Source organism: Scardinius erythrophthalmus (genome assembly GCF_964197995.2).
Source record: "Scardinius erythrophthalmus genome assembly, chromosome: 12".
Taxonomy (NCBI): Eukaryota; Metazoa; Chordata; class Actinopteri; order Cypriniformes; family Leuciscidae; genus Scardinius; species Scardinius erythrophthalmus.
Genome location: NC_138232.1, coordinates 5,368,380 through 5,383,348, shown reverse-complemented (window position 1 = coordinate 5,383,348; position 14,969 = coordinate 5,368,380). Strand labels below are relative to the sequence as shown.

The 14,969-nt window shown below is 40.6% G+C and overlaps 1 protein-coding gene across 1 annotated transcript in view; it reads right to left on the bottom strand.

Annotated features, from left to right (window-relative positions):
• ptprt (protein tyrosine phosphatase receptor type T) overlaps positions 1-11,769 on the bottom strand; it is a gene marked incomplete at its 5' end in the record, with an annotated part of 249,208 nt that extends 237,439 nt beyond the window's left edge. Inside the window, one exon of the mRNA XM_081380101.1 lies at positions 11,690-11,769. Within this exon, the coding sequence (XP_081236227.1) occupies positions 11,690-11,769 (80 nt within the window). The remainder of the gene's footprint in view (positions 1-11,689) is intronic.
• Positions 11,770-14,969: the final 3,200 nt, after the last annotated feature.

The window sequence follows — 14,969 nt, the reverse complement described above, 5'->3', positions numbered from 1 at the left end:
ACTACGTCAGAATGACGCTATGGGGAACGCCTCAGGCGTGACAGGTGTCTGAAATCAATATCAAATCACGGCAATCACATTGACCGGCGACAGCCCGTGAATCATTAACGTGAATGATTAACATGCGACCTGCAAGTATAAAAGGGCGCCTTGCAAACATGACAACATCTTTTCGTCTTCAGGGACTGTTTTGTCTGGTCTTAATGTCAAGCATTAACGGCAATTAGAAAATGAAGCGCACACTTAAGGCAAGTCCTAAGGTAAAGAATTTCATTATATGTGTTGACCCGTGCCCAAGGTTTTTGTTGCCGGGTGACACACATGAAATGTGCATTTTCTGTCTGAGTGAAGAGCACGCACGGGACGCTCTCGAGGGAGCGTCCTGTGCAAATAATAAAAAAAAAAAAACCCTTTCAGATGCGTCATCGACTGACGAGAGCGTGTTGCAGGTGGATGACGGAGACGTTTCTCCTACTGGTACTGCAGAGAGTGCTCTTCAGGACGGGCAAGAAATGGCTGATGAGGATGCATTAGATCCAGAGCCTCGTCAGCCATCCTGCCCCGTGTATGCTGAGCTGGTGGTTGATATGGGGCGCGCCGTCGACAAACTTCAGTTGCCAGTTACAAATAACACTGACATTTATTTCTCTACAGACCTCGTTCCCTGTATAGACCTAGGGAGTCGTACTGGCAAGGAGGAATAAGGTAAAGTAAGTTTTGGACTTCAGGGCCCTGAAGCCTCCCCTCAGTTGGTGGCTGGAACGAATTAGGGAGAAGCTCAAAGAAGATTTGGCTTCTGTGCTGAGTGTGTGATGGCCTTCCGGTCATAACATTTTTTATGCGTGGTGGGCCGCCGCTCATTTCTGTTTAGCCTCAGGGCTATTAGCCACCCAGGGGTAGAGTAGTTGGTCTTCCTAAAAAAAAAAAAAAAAAAGCTTTTTTGTTTAGGTTTAGTCTGACGCTGGCGCTTCAGATAGATCTTATGTCTTACCTATCAGTTTGTGACATTGATATCCTGAGTACTTCGCTCCCCTGAGCTCTGTAAGGTGTCAGTAGGTTGAGTGTTTCACAGCCTCTCAATCAAGTTGGCTTTGGCTCCTCTGAGCCCTCAGGTAGATCTATGCTTATGGGTCGGCCCTAACCCGGGCCGCCTCTGTAGCTGGCCTAGGCTATGTTTGGGATGTTGGAGGCGTTCTGCTAAGTATAGCTGCCGCATTCATTATGTGTTAGGCTTCCTCCCCTAGATTTCAGCCTCCTCCCTTAAATGGGAGTTGTTGGCCAAGGCCCGCCCCTTTCACTGCATTCAGGGATGATAGAGTAATGCAGGGTGGTAGTTGAGGTATGATCCTTCAGGTGGGTCAGGCTGTCTTTCGCTCTGCGATGTGATAGTTTGCCAGACCCTGCCGAACAGAGCTACTTGTTTTTAGGCCTCTAGAGCTGGCTCCACTCAGCCCGTTGAGCTGAACCACTCGAACGATGGGTGAAGGTTGGTAGGCTTGCAAGCAAGCTCCGCTTCCCCAGGCTGGGCACAGGACAAATCCCTGTCACCCTTTGGAGCCACTTGCAGGCCCGCTCCCTGTCTAACATTTCAGGGGCATATGGTGTTACTCCCCCACTAAACGCGGGGTAGTTTTGAGTAATCCATTCTCAGCTCTGTATTATCTACCTCACACCCCGATGGCTCCGGGTGAGCAGGGAGTTCTAACTACATTTCATTCCGGTATTTGAACTCCGCTCCCTTGAAGCCAGAGCATTGCCATGAGCTGATGCCCATGCATTTAGTAGGTAGGCCCTTAAAATGGGGCCTCCACTAGGCAGAGTGGCGTATGTTGTACTCCCCTGCTATGAGGGTATTGCTTTTTGCTGAGTACACTGCCTTTGGCAATGTGATTAGGTGCCAGGATGCTGTAAGTGCTGTAGTAACAGTTTTTCTGCCTTGAAGGCTGCACAGTTAGGTAGTAGGCCCCAGCAGGCCTCCTTGACCGGGTAGCCCCTAAGATAGGGCTCCTAGGCCAGCTCACCTTCGTTGGTTGGCCCTGGTAGTTCGGGCAGAAGACTCACTACCGAGTAGTAGGTCTTAACAGGCCTCCTCGGAGGTGGGTCACAACATTGTGGAGCATACACTAGGTCAAAACTTTAGGAAAGTTTTTTATTAGTATGGTTCCAGCAGTGTTCATTAAAGTAGCAGAAAGACTCGCTATCAGCTAGTAGGCTCGACCGGGCCTCCCTGTTAGGCGAGTCCCCAGCAGCAGTCACATCCAGCTGATTAGACTGTTTCAGGAAGTAGGCCTCTTCAGGCCTCCCTGGAGATGGGCTCCCACATTTTTTGTGGGGGTCAGGTAGTAGGCTTTACTAGGCCTCCCTGAGGGCTAAATCCCTCATACTGTAGTACTAAGTGGCCCTGAGGTTGAACTATCAGTTAGTAGGCCTCATAAGGCCTCCCTGAAGGCAAAGCCCCATAGACAGTCAACTGGAATGCCAGTCTGGCCCAATGTCAGCTGTGGTTTTCAGGTAGTAGGCCTCTCCAGGCCTCCCTGAAAGTAAGCTCCTTCATGTCATGGTTCTCTGGTAGTAGGCCTCACCAGGCCTCCCTGGAGTTGAGTTCCAACATACTTTGAGTTTCCACTTAATGTGGTTTTTCTGGTAATGGGTAGTAGGCCTCTCTAGGCCTCTCTGTAAGCGAACTCCCATGTACTGTGGTAGGCTTCACTAGGCCTCCCTTAAGTTGAGCTCCCACGTTTTGTGGTTGTCATGTAGCAGGCCTCTCCAGGCCTCTCTGTAAGTGAACTCCCATGCGCTGTGGTTATCAGGTAGTAGGCCTCACTAGGCCTCCCTGAAGTTGAGCTCCCACATACTGTGGTTGTCATGTAGTAGGCCTCTCCAGGCCTCCTTGAAGGGTTAGCTCCCACTTACTGTGTGTTCCACTGAGCATGGTTTTTCAGGTAGTAGGCCTCTCCAGGCCTCTCTGAAAGTGAGCTCCCACGTTTTGTGGTTATCAGATAGTAGGCTTCACCAGGCCTCTCTGAAGGTGAGCTCCCACATACTGTGGTTGTCAGGTAGTAGGCCTCTCCAGGCCTCTCTGAAAGTGAGCTCCCACGTTTTGTGGTTATCAGATAGTAGGCTTCACCAGGCCTCTCTGAAGGTGAGCTCCCACATACTGTGGTTGTCAGGTAGTAGGCCTCTCCAGGTCTCCCTGAGTAGTTTCACTGTGGTGCTGGGTTTTGTAAGCTAGTGGCCGCTTACTTTCAGTTTAGCAGACCTTATCAGGCAGCTACCGAAGGTGAGCTTGCGCCCTGGCTCGACTCAAGTTTGTATTCTCTGCTACGGGTTCCCTCCTGGAACCTCTTTATCCTGCTACAGCCTGGTTGCCTACCAGGTAGATCTAATGCTCCCCTCACTGAGGGTCAGTATGAGTATGTGGTCTCCTGAGTCTGATCAGTCGGTCGTAGGCCTCTCATAAGGCCTCCCAGTTAGATCAGTCCTTAGGCCCTCACAGGCCTCCTTAGTGTTTGAAACACAAACACTGGGTTGATCCGTGGATCGAGTAGAGAAACTCCCCTCGCTGGCAAGGGTTGTAAAGCACTATGCTGAGTCATACTCTCCAGGATATCCCGTCTCTGAGATCCGGTCCGAGTGGTTTACTGCCTGCTTCGCAGTCCCTCGGGTTGGATGCCTTCCTAAAGGCAAGTGTCCAGAGGCTCTGTCTTCAGACAGACAGGAAGTGGCCAGACTGTAGTGTCTTATATGGTGACACCAGGTCAGGCCTGCCTGGTGGCATTTCAGGTGGCACGTTCCCCTGAATAGTGACTGGCTGGGGTTCCCTCAGGTTCCCTAGCCACATTCCCTAGAAGGGACCCCTTCTAAGAAGTTGAAGTTTTGGTCCTAGGCCCTTGAGCAGGCCCAGGTAGACCTTTCACTAAACTATGTTTATGGAGGTTTTCTGTGGTGTCATTTAGCTTGGTCTATGACCGTAGGGAGTGCTGTCACTGACAGCTCAGTGTGACCTGGGGGTGAGTGGTACTAGCGTTCATTTGAATTGCCGGTTCTGACAGTTGTCACTGCCTTTGGCATGCACTCCCCTTAGCATGGTGGCGTTGGTATATCGTTCCCCATAGCGTCATTCTGACGTAGTGTAGAGTTCCCTTTCGAAAGGGAACGTCTCAGGTTACGACTGTAACCTATGTTCCCTGAGAACAGGGAACGAGACACTACGTCTCCCTGGAACTCAACTCCAGGGAGGCCTGGTGAGGCCTACTACCAGAGAACCATGACATGAAGGAGCTTACTTTCAGGGAGGCCTGCCTGCAACAGTCTTCCAGGGGGCCTGCCAGGGGGCCTGCCTGCAACAGTCCCTTCAGACGATAGGATGTTGTCATGTTTGCAAGGCGCCCTTTTATACTTGCAGGTCGCATGTTAATCATTCACGTTAATGATTCACGGGCTGTCGCCGGTCAATGTGATTGCCGTGATTTGATATTGATTTCAGACACCTGTCACGCCTGAGGCGTTCCCCATAGCGTCATTCTGACGTAGTGTCTCGTTCCCTGTTCTCAGGGAACATAGGTTACAGTCGTAACCTGAGACGGTTTTGATATACAAATTTAACTTGTGTTATTTTTTCTGAATATATATAAATGTATATAGACAGCAGCATAAAAAAGAACAACAAATTAAACATACTATACAGATGTTATTATAGACCAGGCTTAAACAAAAACACATATTTTTTACTATAAAAACATATTTTATACTATAAAATTTATGGGATGTTCTCCCCATCTTTACAGGGAGTTCTTGGCCTGAAAAAGGTTGATGACCCCTGAGTGTGGACAATGAATAATATGTAGACATTGTGAAATATTCATTGTGAAGTAGACATTTTGACATATGAATGCATATGTGTTCATAACCACTCTCTTAAAAATAAAGGTTCTATATTGGCATCTATTGTTCCATAAAGTTCCATATAACCCTTTTCAATGCATAAAAAGTTCTCCTTTTCTTCACATTAAGGATTATTAAGATTTTCTTCACACTAAGGGGAAAAAAAATGGTTCTTTTAAGAAATGGTGACTAAAAGGTTCTTTGTGGAACCAAAAAATGGTTCCACAAAGAAAAAAATGGTTCCACTATGAAATATGGTTCGTCATGAAAACCCCCTTTTGGAACCTTCATTTTTAAGAGTGCATATCGATTCAAAACTATAAGGGTTAAATGCATTAAAATACTAAGTGAATTCAATTAATGAATCCTTCAACTACGCAATAAAAAATCTCTAAACGGTCTGTCTTTCAGACAGGCATAGCAAAGGTAAAGATGAACGGGAAAAGAATCAACAGTAGCCAAAAAGAAATATATAAACTCCTAAATGCCTCAGGCTCAAGGATTTATTTAAATTAATCTAGAAGCCCTAAAGAAACACACGCAACACTGAGTGAACTGGATTATCCGGTAGTCTGGCAGTTTCTGGATTAGCTATTAGGCAGTGCACAGATGATAAGAGACTTCACTGAGCTGCAAACGAGTAGCTGTCAGAGAGCAGGAGACAGACAGAGAGAGAGAGAGAGAGAGAGAGAGAGAGAGAGAGAGAGAGAGAGAGAGAGAGAGAGAGAGAGAGAGAGAGAGAGAGAGAGAGAGAGAGAGAGAGAGAGAGACAAATCCTCAGCTCCCCCGGGGTATATGATCTCTCATTAGTTTTAATTAATCATTTTTATTAATAATAGGCGTCTCCTCGCAACCTCGAAGAAATTAAAAATTCTGCCAGGCAAATAAATAAATAAAAAATATGCATCTGAGTTAGATAAACTTGCCCTGCAATAAATTATCATGCCGCTGCTAAACCAGACAGGGCCGGGGGCTAAATTTACATGGGTGGGCCGCCTCACCCCGGGCCTAATGAATAAACTTATGATTTATCATAGGACCATAGAGAGCTCTCATCATCAACGGTCCTTAGACAACCTTTACGGGTGGTTTTTTTTTATACAAATTAATAATTTTTTGCTTTAATTAACCCATTTTGCCCTATAAAAAGGTGAAACTACACACAAAGACTAGGTTATTGAAAGAAAGCTCTATTCACAAGCAAGCTTGTGTCATCAATAAAAAAAAAGAGCACCAAAAGTATACAATGGTAATACAATGAGTACATTTAAATACCAAAGTTAAAGACATGGTACTTGAGTGAATATAGTTCAGTACCAAAATAGACACTACCAGTCAAAAGTCTGGACTCACTTACTGTACCTAAGTTAAATTTCTCATGATTTTAATTCTTAAAATTAGGATAAATTAAATATAAATATCGGGATTAAAAAATACCTCTAAGAAAGGAATTCATGTTTAAAAGACTAAAGGCCCTTGCACAATGAGTCCGAAATTCGCATCCGAAATTTCCGCACGTTAATAAATAAATACGACCTCACGTTATGTCAAACACGCTTGCACACTGCCTCCGAAACTTTCGTCCGTCATGAAAAAAATCGGATCGGGTTCGATTTTCTGCATTTTTCGCATCCGTAGCAAGCATTTAGAATTGTGTTTTGACAATTCAGAGCCACCGAATCACGAATACGAAAAAACGCATACGAAAATTTCGGACTCAGTGTGCAAGGGCCTTAAGTGTCCAGAAGAAATGGGTGAGAAACACTGGAAATACCATGTTCAGCTCTTAAAGTGGCAGTTTTTCGAGAGGCCAATAGCTTTAGCTCAGTTCGGTATACGTCACTGCAGCTGGTTCACTCTCCTTTATCTTTGTAAAAATACGTTGTCATTTTTAAATTTTGTTTATTTAATAGATTCATTCAGAGATTCATTTCTTTTTACTTTTTTGGAAAAGTTGGAGCAGTTTGTGAAGAAAAAAAAAGAAGTCAACAAGTGTCCAGCCCAAACTGAAACTCTTCAATGGTGTTTAAATATGAAATATAAAACAGAAATAATACTAAATGTTGTTATTTATAAACAGATAAGTTCTAAAATGTGCAAAATACTCATAAAAAAGTAAGCAGGTCCATCAAAACCTTTCATTGATAATAGGCTATACAGTATAACCATAGTATTACCAGTCAATGATAGTATTATCATTGTAAGGAATTTCACACTCTCGTCTAGTCTGACCGATAGTGGATTTTACCGATAACGATAACTAGGTTGGACCACGCTGGCCGATAACCGATTAATCAACCGATAATTTTAAAAATGGATACTGAATGAAACAAACATAACACATAAAATAGTGCTGAACTTTAAAGGTCCCGTTATATGCCCCTTTTCACAAGATGTAAAATAAGTCTCTGATGTCCCCAGAGTGTGTATGTGAAGTTTGAGCTCAAAATACCCAACAGATCATTTTTTACAGCATGTTTAAATTGACATTTTTTGGGGCTCAGAAAAACGAGCTGTTTCAGTGTGTGCCCTTTAAATGCAAATGAGCTGCTGCTGGACGACCCAGGGGGAGGAGCTTCATGAGCTCGCGCTCAGTCTCTCAGGACAATTTCATCTCACGGAATGATGATAATATCAGAAACTCTCAGTAACGGCGTTCATTTCGAGTCGGACAATAATGCCTACAGAGTCAGAGTGCTGTATAGAGATGAAACAGGTATGGTTTAGTAGTTTAATTACGGTTATTATAACTTATTTGTCATCTGCTTGTATGTATCCATTATTTATTAACAGCCTACAAGTCTGCTGTTTCGGACCAGGTCCGAATGATGATCAAAAATGTACTGATGAGTTTAATAAAGTTTATTGTACATCACACAAAAGATGAAGCGTCAGTTTTACTTCAGAAAATCACCGTAAGAGCTGAGTAAACACAGTAGCCTAAGTTATAAGAAGTGCGCAAGTAGCCAGTAGAGTTGAGGGAGCATTCCTGTGGGCGGAGGTTAGTCTAAACACGGTTCTGGTGATGTCACTAAAGAAGGAAGTAGAGGGGTGTAGTTCAAACGAGCCGTTTTATGTAGTCAACTTCTGTTAAATAAAATATCTCGCTTGGCATTGAACTTTGAGCTTTATAATTTTACAGATATTATTTATACTCTAACAACAACATTACACACTGAATAAAGTTTGAAACATGGGATCACGTAGAACGGGACCTTTAATACAAAAATAAAAAACAGTACTAAACCATAAAAATGTACTATAATTTTTAAATATAAATATTTACATATTAATTATACCTTGATCATTCATGTTAGTTCATAGTGCATTAACTAAAGTTAAGAGAATCGAGTTTAAAATGTAAAAATGTATGATCAAATGTTGAAATTAACGATGAACAATACTTTTATTAACCTTAGTTGATGTTATAAATGAACTGTTACCATTTCATATAAATACAAACAGTCATGCTTAAAGATGGCCATATTTAAATATCTACACAAAGGCACATATGAAATTAGGCACAAATGTATATTGTTTGTATCCTCTCCCACTTTATTTGCATTTCTGATTTGTTTAGGTTTCTGTCGGCTACATGAACAGAGGCCTATCAATTTGCTTATTTACATCACTAGCGTGAAAAATGCAACTTCACTGAATAACAAATGCATAAATGCGATCAGATGGATACAAACTAATTCAAATAGATGGTAACAATCATGACATTAAACATTCGGGTTAGAGTTTTAGTCACATTGTTTTAACTGCTTGAGGTAGGCTACAACTAATGTTAGCGTCCTCTAAGCCTCGACAGCAAACATACTGCTGTTCTCCACTCCAGTCAACAAATTAATTAGCCTACTTTAATAATGATATGTAAATATGTATTGTAGTGTACTGTATATATATGGTTTTGTTGTCTGTTGTTTTTGTCGTGTTTTAAATCCGCATCTAAAGTGTCCCACTCATTCTCACGTGTCAAAACAAACTCCTGAAGGCATCAGTGATTTGGCCTCTAGAGGCCGCTCTCGTACTGTAGAAAGACAGCGGACGCTTCTCAGCTGCTCCAGCAATGGACGCAACAGGGAAAAACTATCGGGATGGATTGTTACCGATAGCCGAAAAAGGATCAGTTGGTCGACCTCTACTCTTGACACACAGAGAAGACTACTGAAAGTGTGACATCTGACGACTGGAAGATGACAAGGAACGCTGAGAGTCAAGACACGTTAGGTCTTCCCTCTTTGGCTCTCTGCTGCCAGCGCAATATATTCAATTAAATGCCAAATGAAAATCTTTCAGTGGGATAACTGCCACTTTTAAAATCAATTATGGCACACTCAACCGCTTTGCCCATAGGCATAAGACAGTTAGATCTATGCACCAGTTGTGCACTAAAACAGCTTTTAAATAAAGCAAACATCAATAAAATACAAGAGACATCCATCAATATGCGGAATAAATGTAATGGAAGCATTTAGTCTTGTATGTCCTGAGGGTCCCATGGTACAGTAATGGAATCAAACAGTAATACCATGGTACTTTAATATATATAATGGTACTAAATGACTCTCATACCATAGTATTTACATGCTACTTCAAAGAATACCATGCACACAATAGAATCAAGTCCAAAAAAAGATGTACTTTTTTGTAATAGTCTTTTTATGTTGATAGCCTTGCTTTCATTTCCTCAGACTGGTGAATAAAGATAGGCCTTTACTTGTCAAGCTGTTCACTGAAGCACAGAGAAAGTCTTGTTGGCCCTGCCAAAATTACAAGCAAAGATAGAATGGAACACAAATTATCCTCGCAACAAGAGCCAGGCTACAGACGTGACACTAAAAAAGCATTGAGATTTAAAAACACTGGTCTATTGGGGCTTATTAAATGAACATGTTAAGCCATGAAAGATATTACAGAAGCATGTCGTATTTGCTCAACAGGTCAGCAGCACGTGAGAAGTGTGAAACAATCAAAGCTTACAGATATTTCTAAAAGTCAACTGAAATTGCCTTGGTTTCATTAGCCATGCCCAGAAAGAGAATTAGCAATTACTATTTTAATATTTGTCCATTGCGGTTGTCTGTTGATTAACTTTTATTGTCTGAGTGTCAGTCTTTAGCACACAGACCTACTACAGCCAAAAGCTGAAATACACAAACGGCAGGAAAATGTTGTTTATATAATACATATATAATAATCAGCATTACTTAACCTTTAGCTGAACCATTTAATCATTCTGTCCATTGATTAAAATTATTTTTGTTGCATGTGTTTAATCATGTCAAAAATTTAGTGAAGATGCTGTGTTTTCATCGTTATATATCAACATTTCTGTTTCCATCTGTCTATACAATTGGGTAAAAATGGTAGAAATTATGACAAGTTCTCACAGTTTAAACTCAATTTTCTACAATTCAATTCAAAGTGGTTGAGCAAGTGCAAGGAACTTATCACCACAGGTTGCAATTTTGGAATCACTTTATTTCATTTAAGGCAGTAATTAAACTTAAGTTTTCAATTTTTGTGTGTTTTACAGTAATCCAGGACATGTTCTACTAGAAGTTATTGGCTTATTTCAACATTAAAACAGCTATTTGAAATATAATTGACTTTTCTAACCTTCCAGGGAAGATTAAAATAGGCAGTTCTCTATGTTGCTTTACAGTCAATAATTTCTTCTAAGCACATCTGAAAAACTTGCTTAGTTCTTTTCATAAATCATCCCCATCAATTGCATCATTATTGTTATAATTTAGCTCTTCAGTATTTTCTTTTACTTCGGGTTATTCTAGACAAAGAAAATATGATATTCAAATATGTATGTATGTATGTATATATATATATATATATATATATATATATATATATATATATATATATATATATATATATATATATATATATATATATATATATATATATATTAGGCTATCATATTTAAAACAAAAGAAACGGATACATCTTTCCTGCTCTAGGACAATTTCTCATCGACCCACGATTCAACCGATGAGACTGTGGTTCGGGGTTATGATGTGCCCAGAGCGCCACCCGCCGGCGGAAGGATGAACGCCGTCATTCAGGACGGAACGGACGCGGTGGCCGATTCCCTCACTCTATACGAGACTATTTTAAGATCTCATCGCCGAGCTCAACAATTGCCTTAAACCGATCACTGATAAATGAGAAACTTTATAAAAGACCCCCAACGCAAATTATAAATAGCTAAAATTAAATGAAGTGACTGAGTAAACTTTTCTTCATCCAGTCTGAGGTAGCCTATCATACAAACAGAATATAGGCTATATAGCCTATATACTTCAAACCAGGTTTGGTTAGGGTTTTTAATTATTTTTTTTAACCCAACGGTTGGGTTTGTCCATATTTGACCCAAACACATAGTGAAAAAACCCAGCATTTTTATATATAATATAATGCAATATGATATAGGCTATTATAATGCAATACAATGTTTTAAAACGGTCGTCTTTCCAGACAAAATCAAATCAACTTGACTCAACATGCTAGTACTGAGGTAATAGCCTATCGATACAGCTCCGTTTAAAACATGTCTGATATGACTATAAAAAGTCACAAACGATAAATAAAGCAAACACCAAATCTGGTAGAATTCATATTCATCTAACACTGACGTTGTAACATTAAGTTACATCTCTCGTCAGAAAACCGTCATTAATAAACAAGATACAATTATTAAAGTTTCATCCCGTCTTGGGTTACGGCATTCAAACCTCGCGTAACCTCCGCAAAGTGGCCAAAAGAAAGAGAACGGAATGCAAACTTGCCTGGAAAGAACTCTCCAAATGTGAGTTGAACGTGGAAAACGAGCAGCAGAACGGCGAAGTAGTTCCTTTGGTCCATTCTTGCGGTCACTACTTCACACACTCGCTGTCCGTGCGTGCGCGAGAGAGCTGACTGCGCGGACGCTTTCCCGGCATTGGTGATGTAGCGCGCGCGACTCAAGCCGGCAGTCGACAGCTGTCTGATTGTTGGGTTTCTGTACTGCTACGACAGGGTGTTTGGGGAGGAGAGTGGGTGCGAATGAACGAGGAGAGGGTTCCAATATATCCCCCAGGTCCTTAGACCTGCCTGCCAGCCCGTTCTGACACGAAATACTGGCGAGATGATGGTTTACACACTAGCGCGCGCTGAAGACGCTACGGTGCGCACTTGCGCGCTGCCTAAAAGTAATTCTACACCCTCTGAGCAATGAGTGAGGGAGGTTCTAGGACACTCTAGTTTCTTTGTTTTCCATGGTGTTATATACAGTGGCCCCGAAAGTATTTGGACTGGACACTTAAGCCACACTTGTAAACTGTATGAATAATGTGGGATTACATAAAATATCAAACCAGGTAGCATATTTCAAAGATAGCAGAAGCATTTTTAATGCTAAATATCCCAAAAATAATATGAAAAAAAATAATTCTCCAAATAATGGATATATGATTATTGCTCAACATGAATTTAAAAAGTATATGGAGACTTTCTGGTGGCCAAACTTTATATGTGTATATACATACACACTCATACACACATAGACACATACATTCATATACATAAACACATACATACATACATATGTACACATGCATACACACACACACACACACACACACACACACACACACACACACACACTCACACACACTATACAGTACCGGTCAAAACTTTGGAAACATTAGTATTTTTAGTCTCTTATGCTCATCAGGCCTGCATTTATTTGATAACAAAAATACGTAATCATTTTGTGAAATATTTGTACAATTTAAAATAATGGTTTTCTATTTCTGTGATACAAAGCTGAATTTTCAGCATCATTACTCTAGTCTTCAGTGTCACATGATCCTTCAGAAATTATTCTAAAATGCTGATTTGATACTCAGTTATCATCAATGTTGGTAACAGTTGTGCTGCTGAATATTTTTTTGGAACTTGAGACACTTTTTTTCAGGATTCTTTGATGAATAAAAAGGCTATGGAGATCTGAGACACGACATTACAGTTAGTAACTGATTTGCAGATGGAACTTGTTTGATATTTGGGTTAAATTGTTTTTTTGTTGCCAATGTATAGCTTACAGCATATCCAACACACCCATTGACTGCACACAATCCCCCTTTTGAGATATATGTTGTGCATGTGTGTGCAAGAGAACACAAGATCTAGTTTACAAATGCTCATGGTCAACTCCATGGTTCATTTATAAGATAGAAACTCCCTGAGTGGGCAGATTTCAGTTACAGTGTTTTATGGTCAGGCCTAATTTATGAATTCATTATTTAGTGATGTGGAAATCAATGCCTCATTAACACAGAAAGGTGCCCTTTCATTCTTCATACCAGCCCACACTTGTCCATGAACCTTCACTCCACTCTCAATCCTCTATGATCCTTTCATCCTATAGGTTTCTGTAGCATAAAGACTTTTTTTAAACAAAATTAATCTCTGAATTAAAGCAGAACAGCTATCAACAATGTTATGGCACATAGTGTATTTGGTATGTCTTATTAATAGTTCTTATTAAAGTGTGATAAAACGGAAGTAGCAACAGATATGTTCTTCCATATTGTGACGTACATCCGAGTAAAAGGGATTTAAAAAAATAAAAATAAAAAAATTTAGGACAGGGTCTTGGTTCAGTCCCTCAGTTGTTGATTGGACGGAGGCAGCACTGAATGCAAGCTTGCACTCAATTGTGAGAAAGGGGCGGGGTTAAGCAGACCAAATTATTAGAAAAGTCTTGCATGCGTCACCAGAGAAAAGTCTGTTTCACGAGTTATGATATATTTTTAAATTAAAACACATGCATGCATGCATGAATCGTTCAAAATAAGATAAATAACATGCATTTAGAAAACATTATATTACATTTCTGTCCAAAATGTACTTCCTTATAACTTAAAGATCAATGTGCACCACCATGACCCCAGTCAGCCACTGCCCATCTCATAACTCTGCAAGACAGCAAGAACTTTTGTCCATGCTAAATAGAATGGCTTCAGATCAGAATTACTATAAGAGGACAAGAGTCACCGGTGTGTGATTTTCCCCCCTTCCTCTGAATGCACACAGATACAGTGTGATATTCAGTATATTATTGTTTTCAAAAAAGCTTAGAAGGGTAAACTAAAGTGGACCTGTTTCAAGCTTATATGACATACAATGATAAACTCTAATATTGTGCACATGTATGTAATAACGCTTCATATAAAATATAATAACCAGATACTTTTGACTGACACCCAATTCAAGGCATTTGGCCATAACCACAGAATTGGCAGTTCTGTTAAGTCATCAAATCAAAATTGACAATTTTTTAATGCAATATTGCAGTGTATTGCACATCATTATTTTATTTTTTTAAATCTATGTGTATCAATCTTTAATCAAAATAATTTCTGCTCCCATTTGCAGCAACATCTCGTCTCTTCTCTGATGATGTGTTCACTGGCATGAGGGAGGGACAACCTGTCAATCACATGAGATCCACCAATAGCAAGCCACAACCATCCAATCAATTCCTCATGGACAAAATCAAGTCCCACCCTTTCTTGCATGTTACAGAGTCACAATAGAGAAGAAAAAACGAGAGCAACTTCCATTTCACGCCCAACTTCAAGTGCATTGATATGGATGAGTCAATCATACAAAATGTATATATATATATATATATATATATATATATATATATATATATATATATATATATATATATATGTATGTAAGCAATAAGGTACGAGAGGCTGTGCTGTATCGTGAATAAGTAACGGCTGAAGGGCGTTGTTAGGCACGACGCCAAGCGGAGACAAACTTTGTCTCATTTGTCTCGTTCTCAAACTTTGTTGATACGTGTGGTTGCTAAGGGTGTTGCTAAGGGCGCAGTGATAAATAGAACCGTTGGGTGAAGCGGTCATAGCCGTGTTTTATCCATAGACTGTAAAAAATATGGACAAAGCGTCTGTGACGTCACCCATAGACTTTCTGAAGAACGGTTTTGAGGCCGTTTATGGGGGTATGGGCGGCGCCATCTTGGAAAATCCTAATGTTCAGAAAGGATA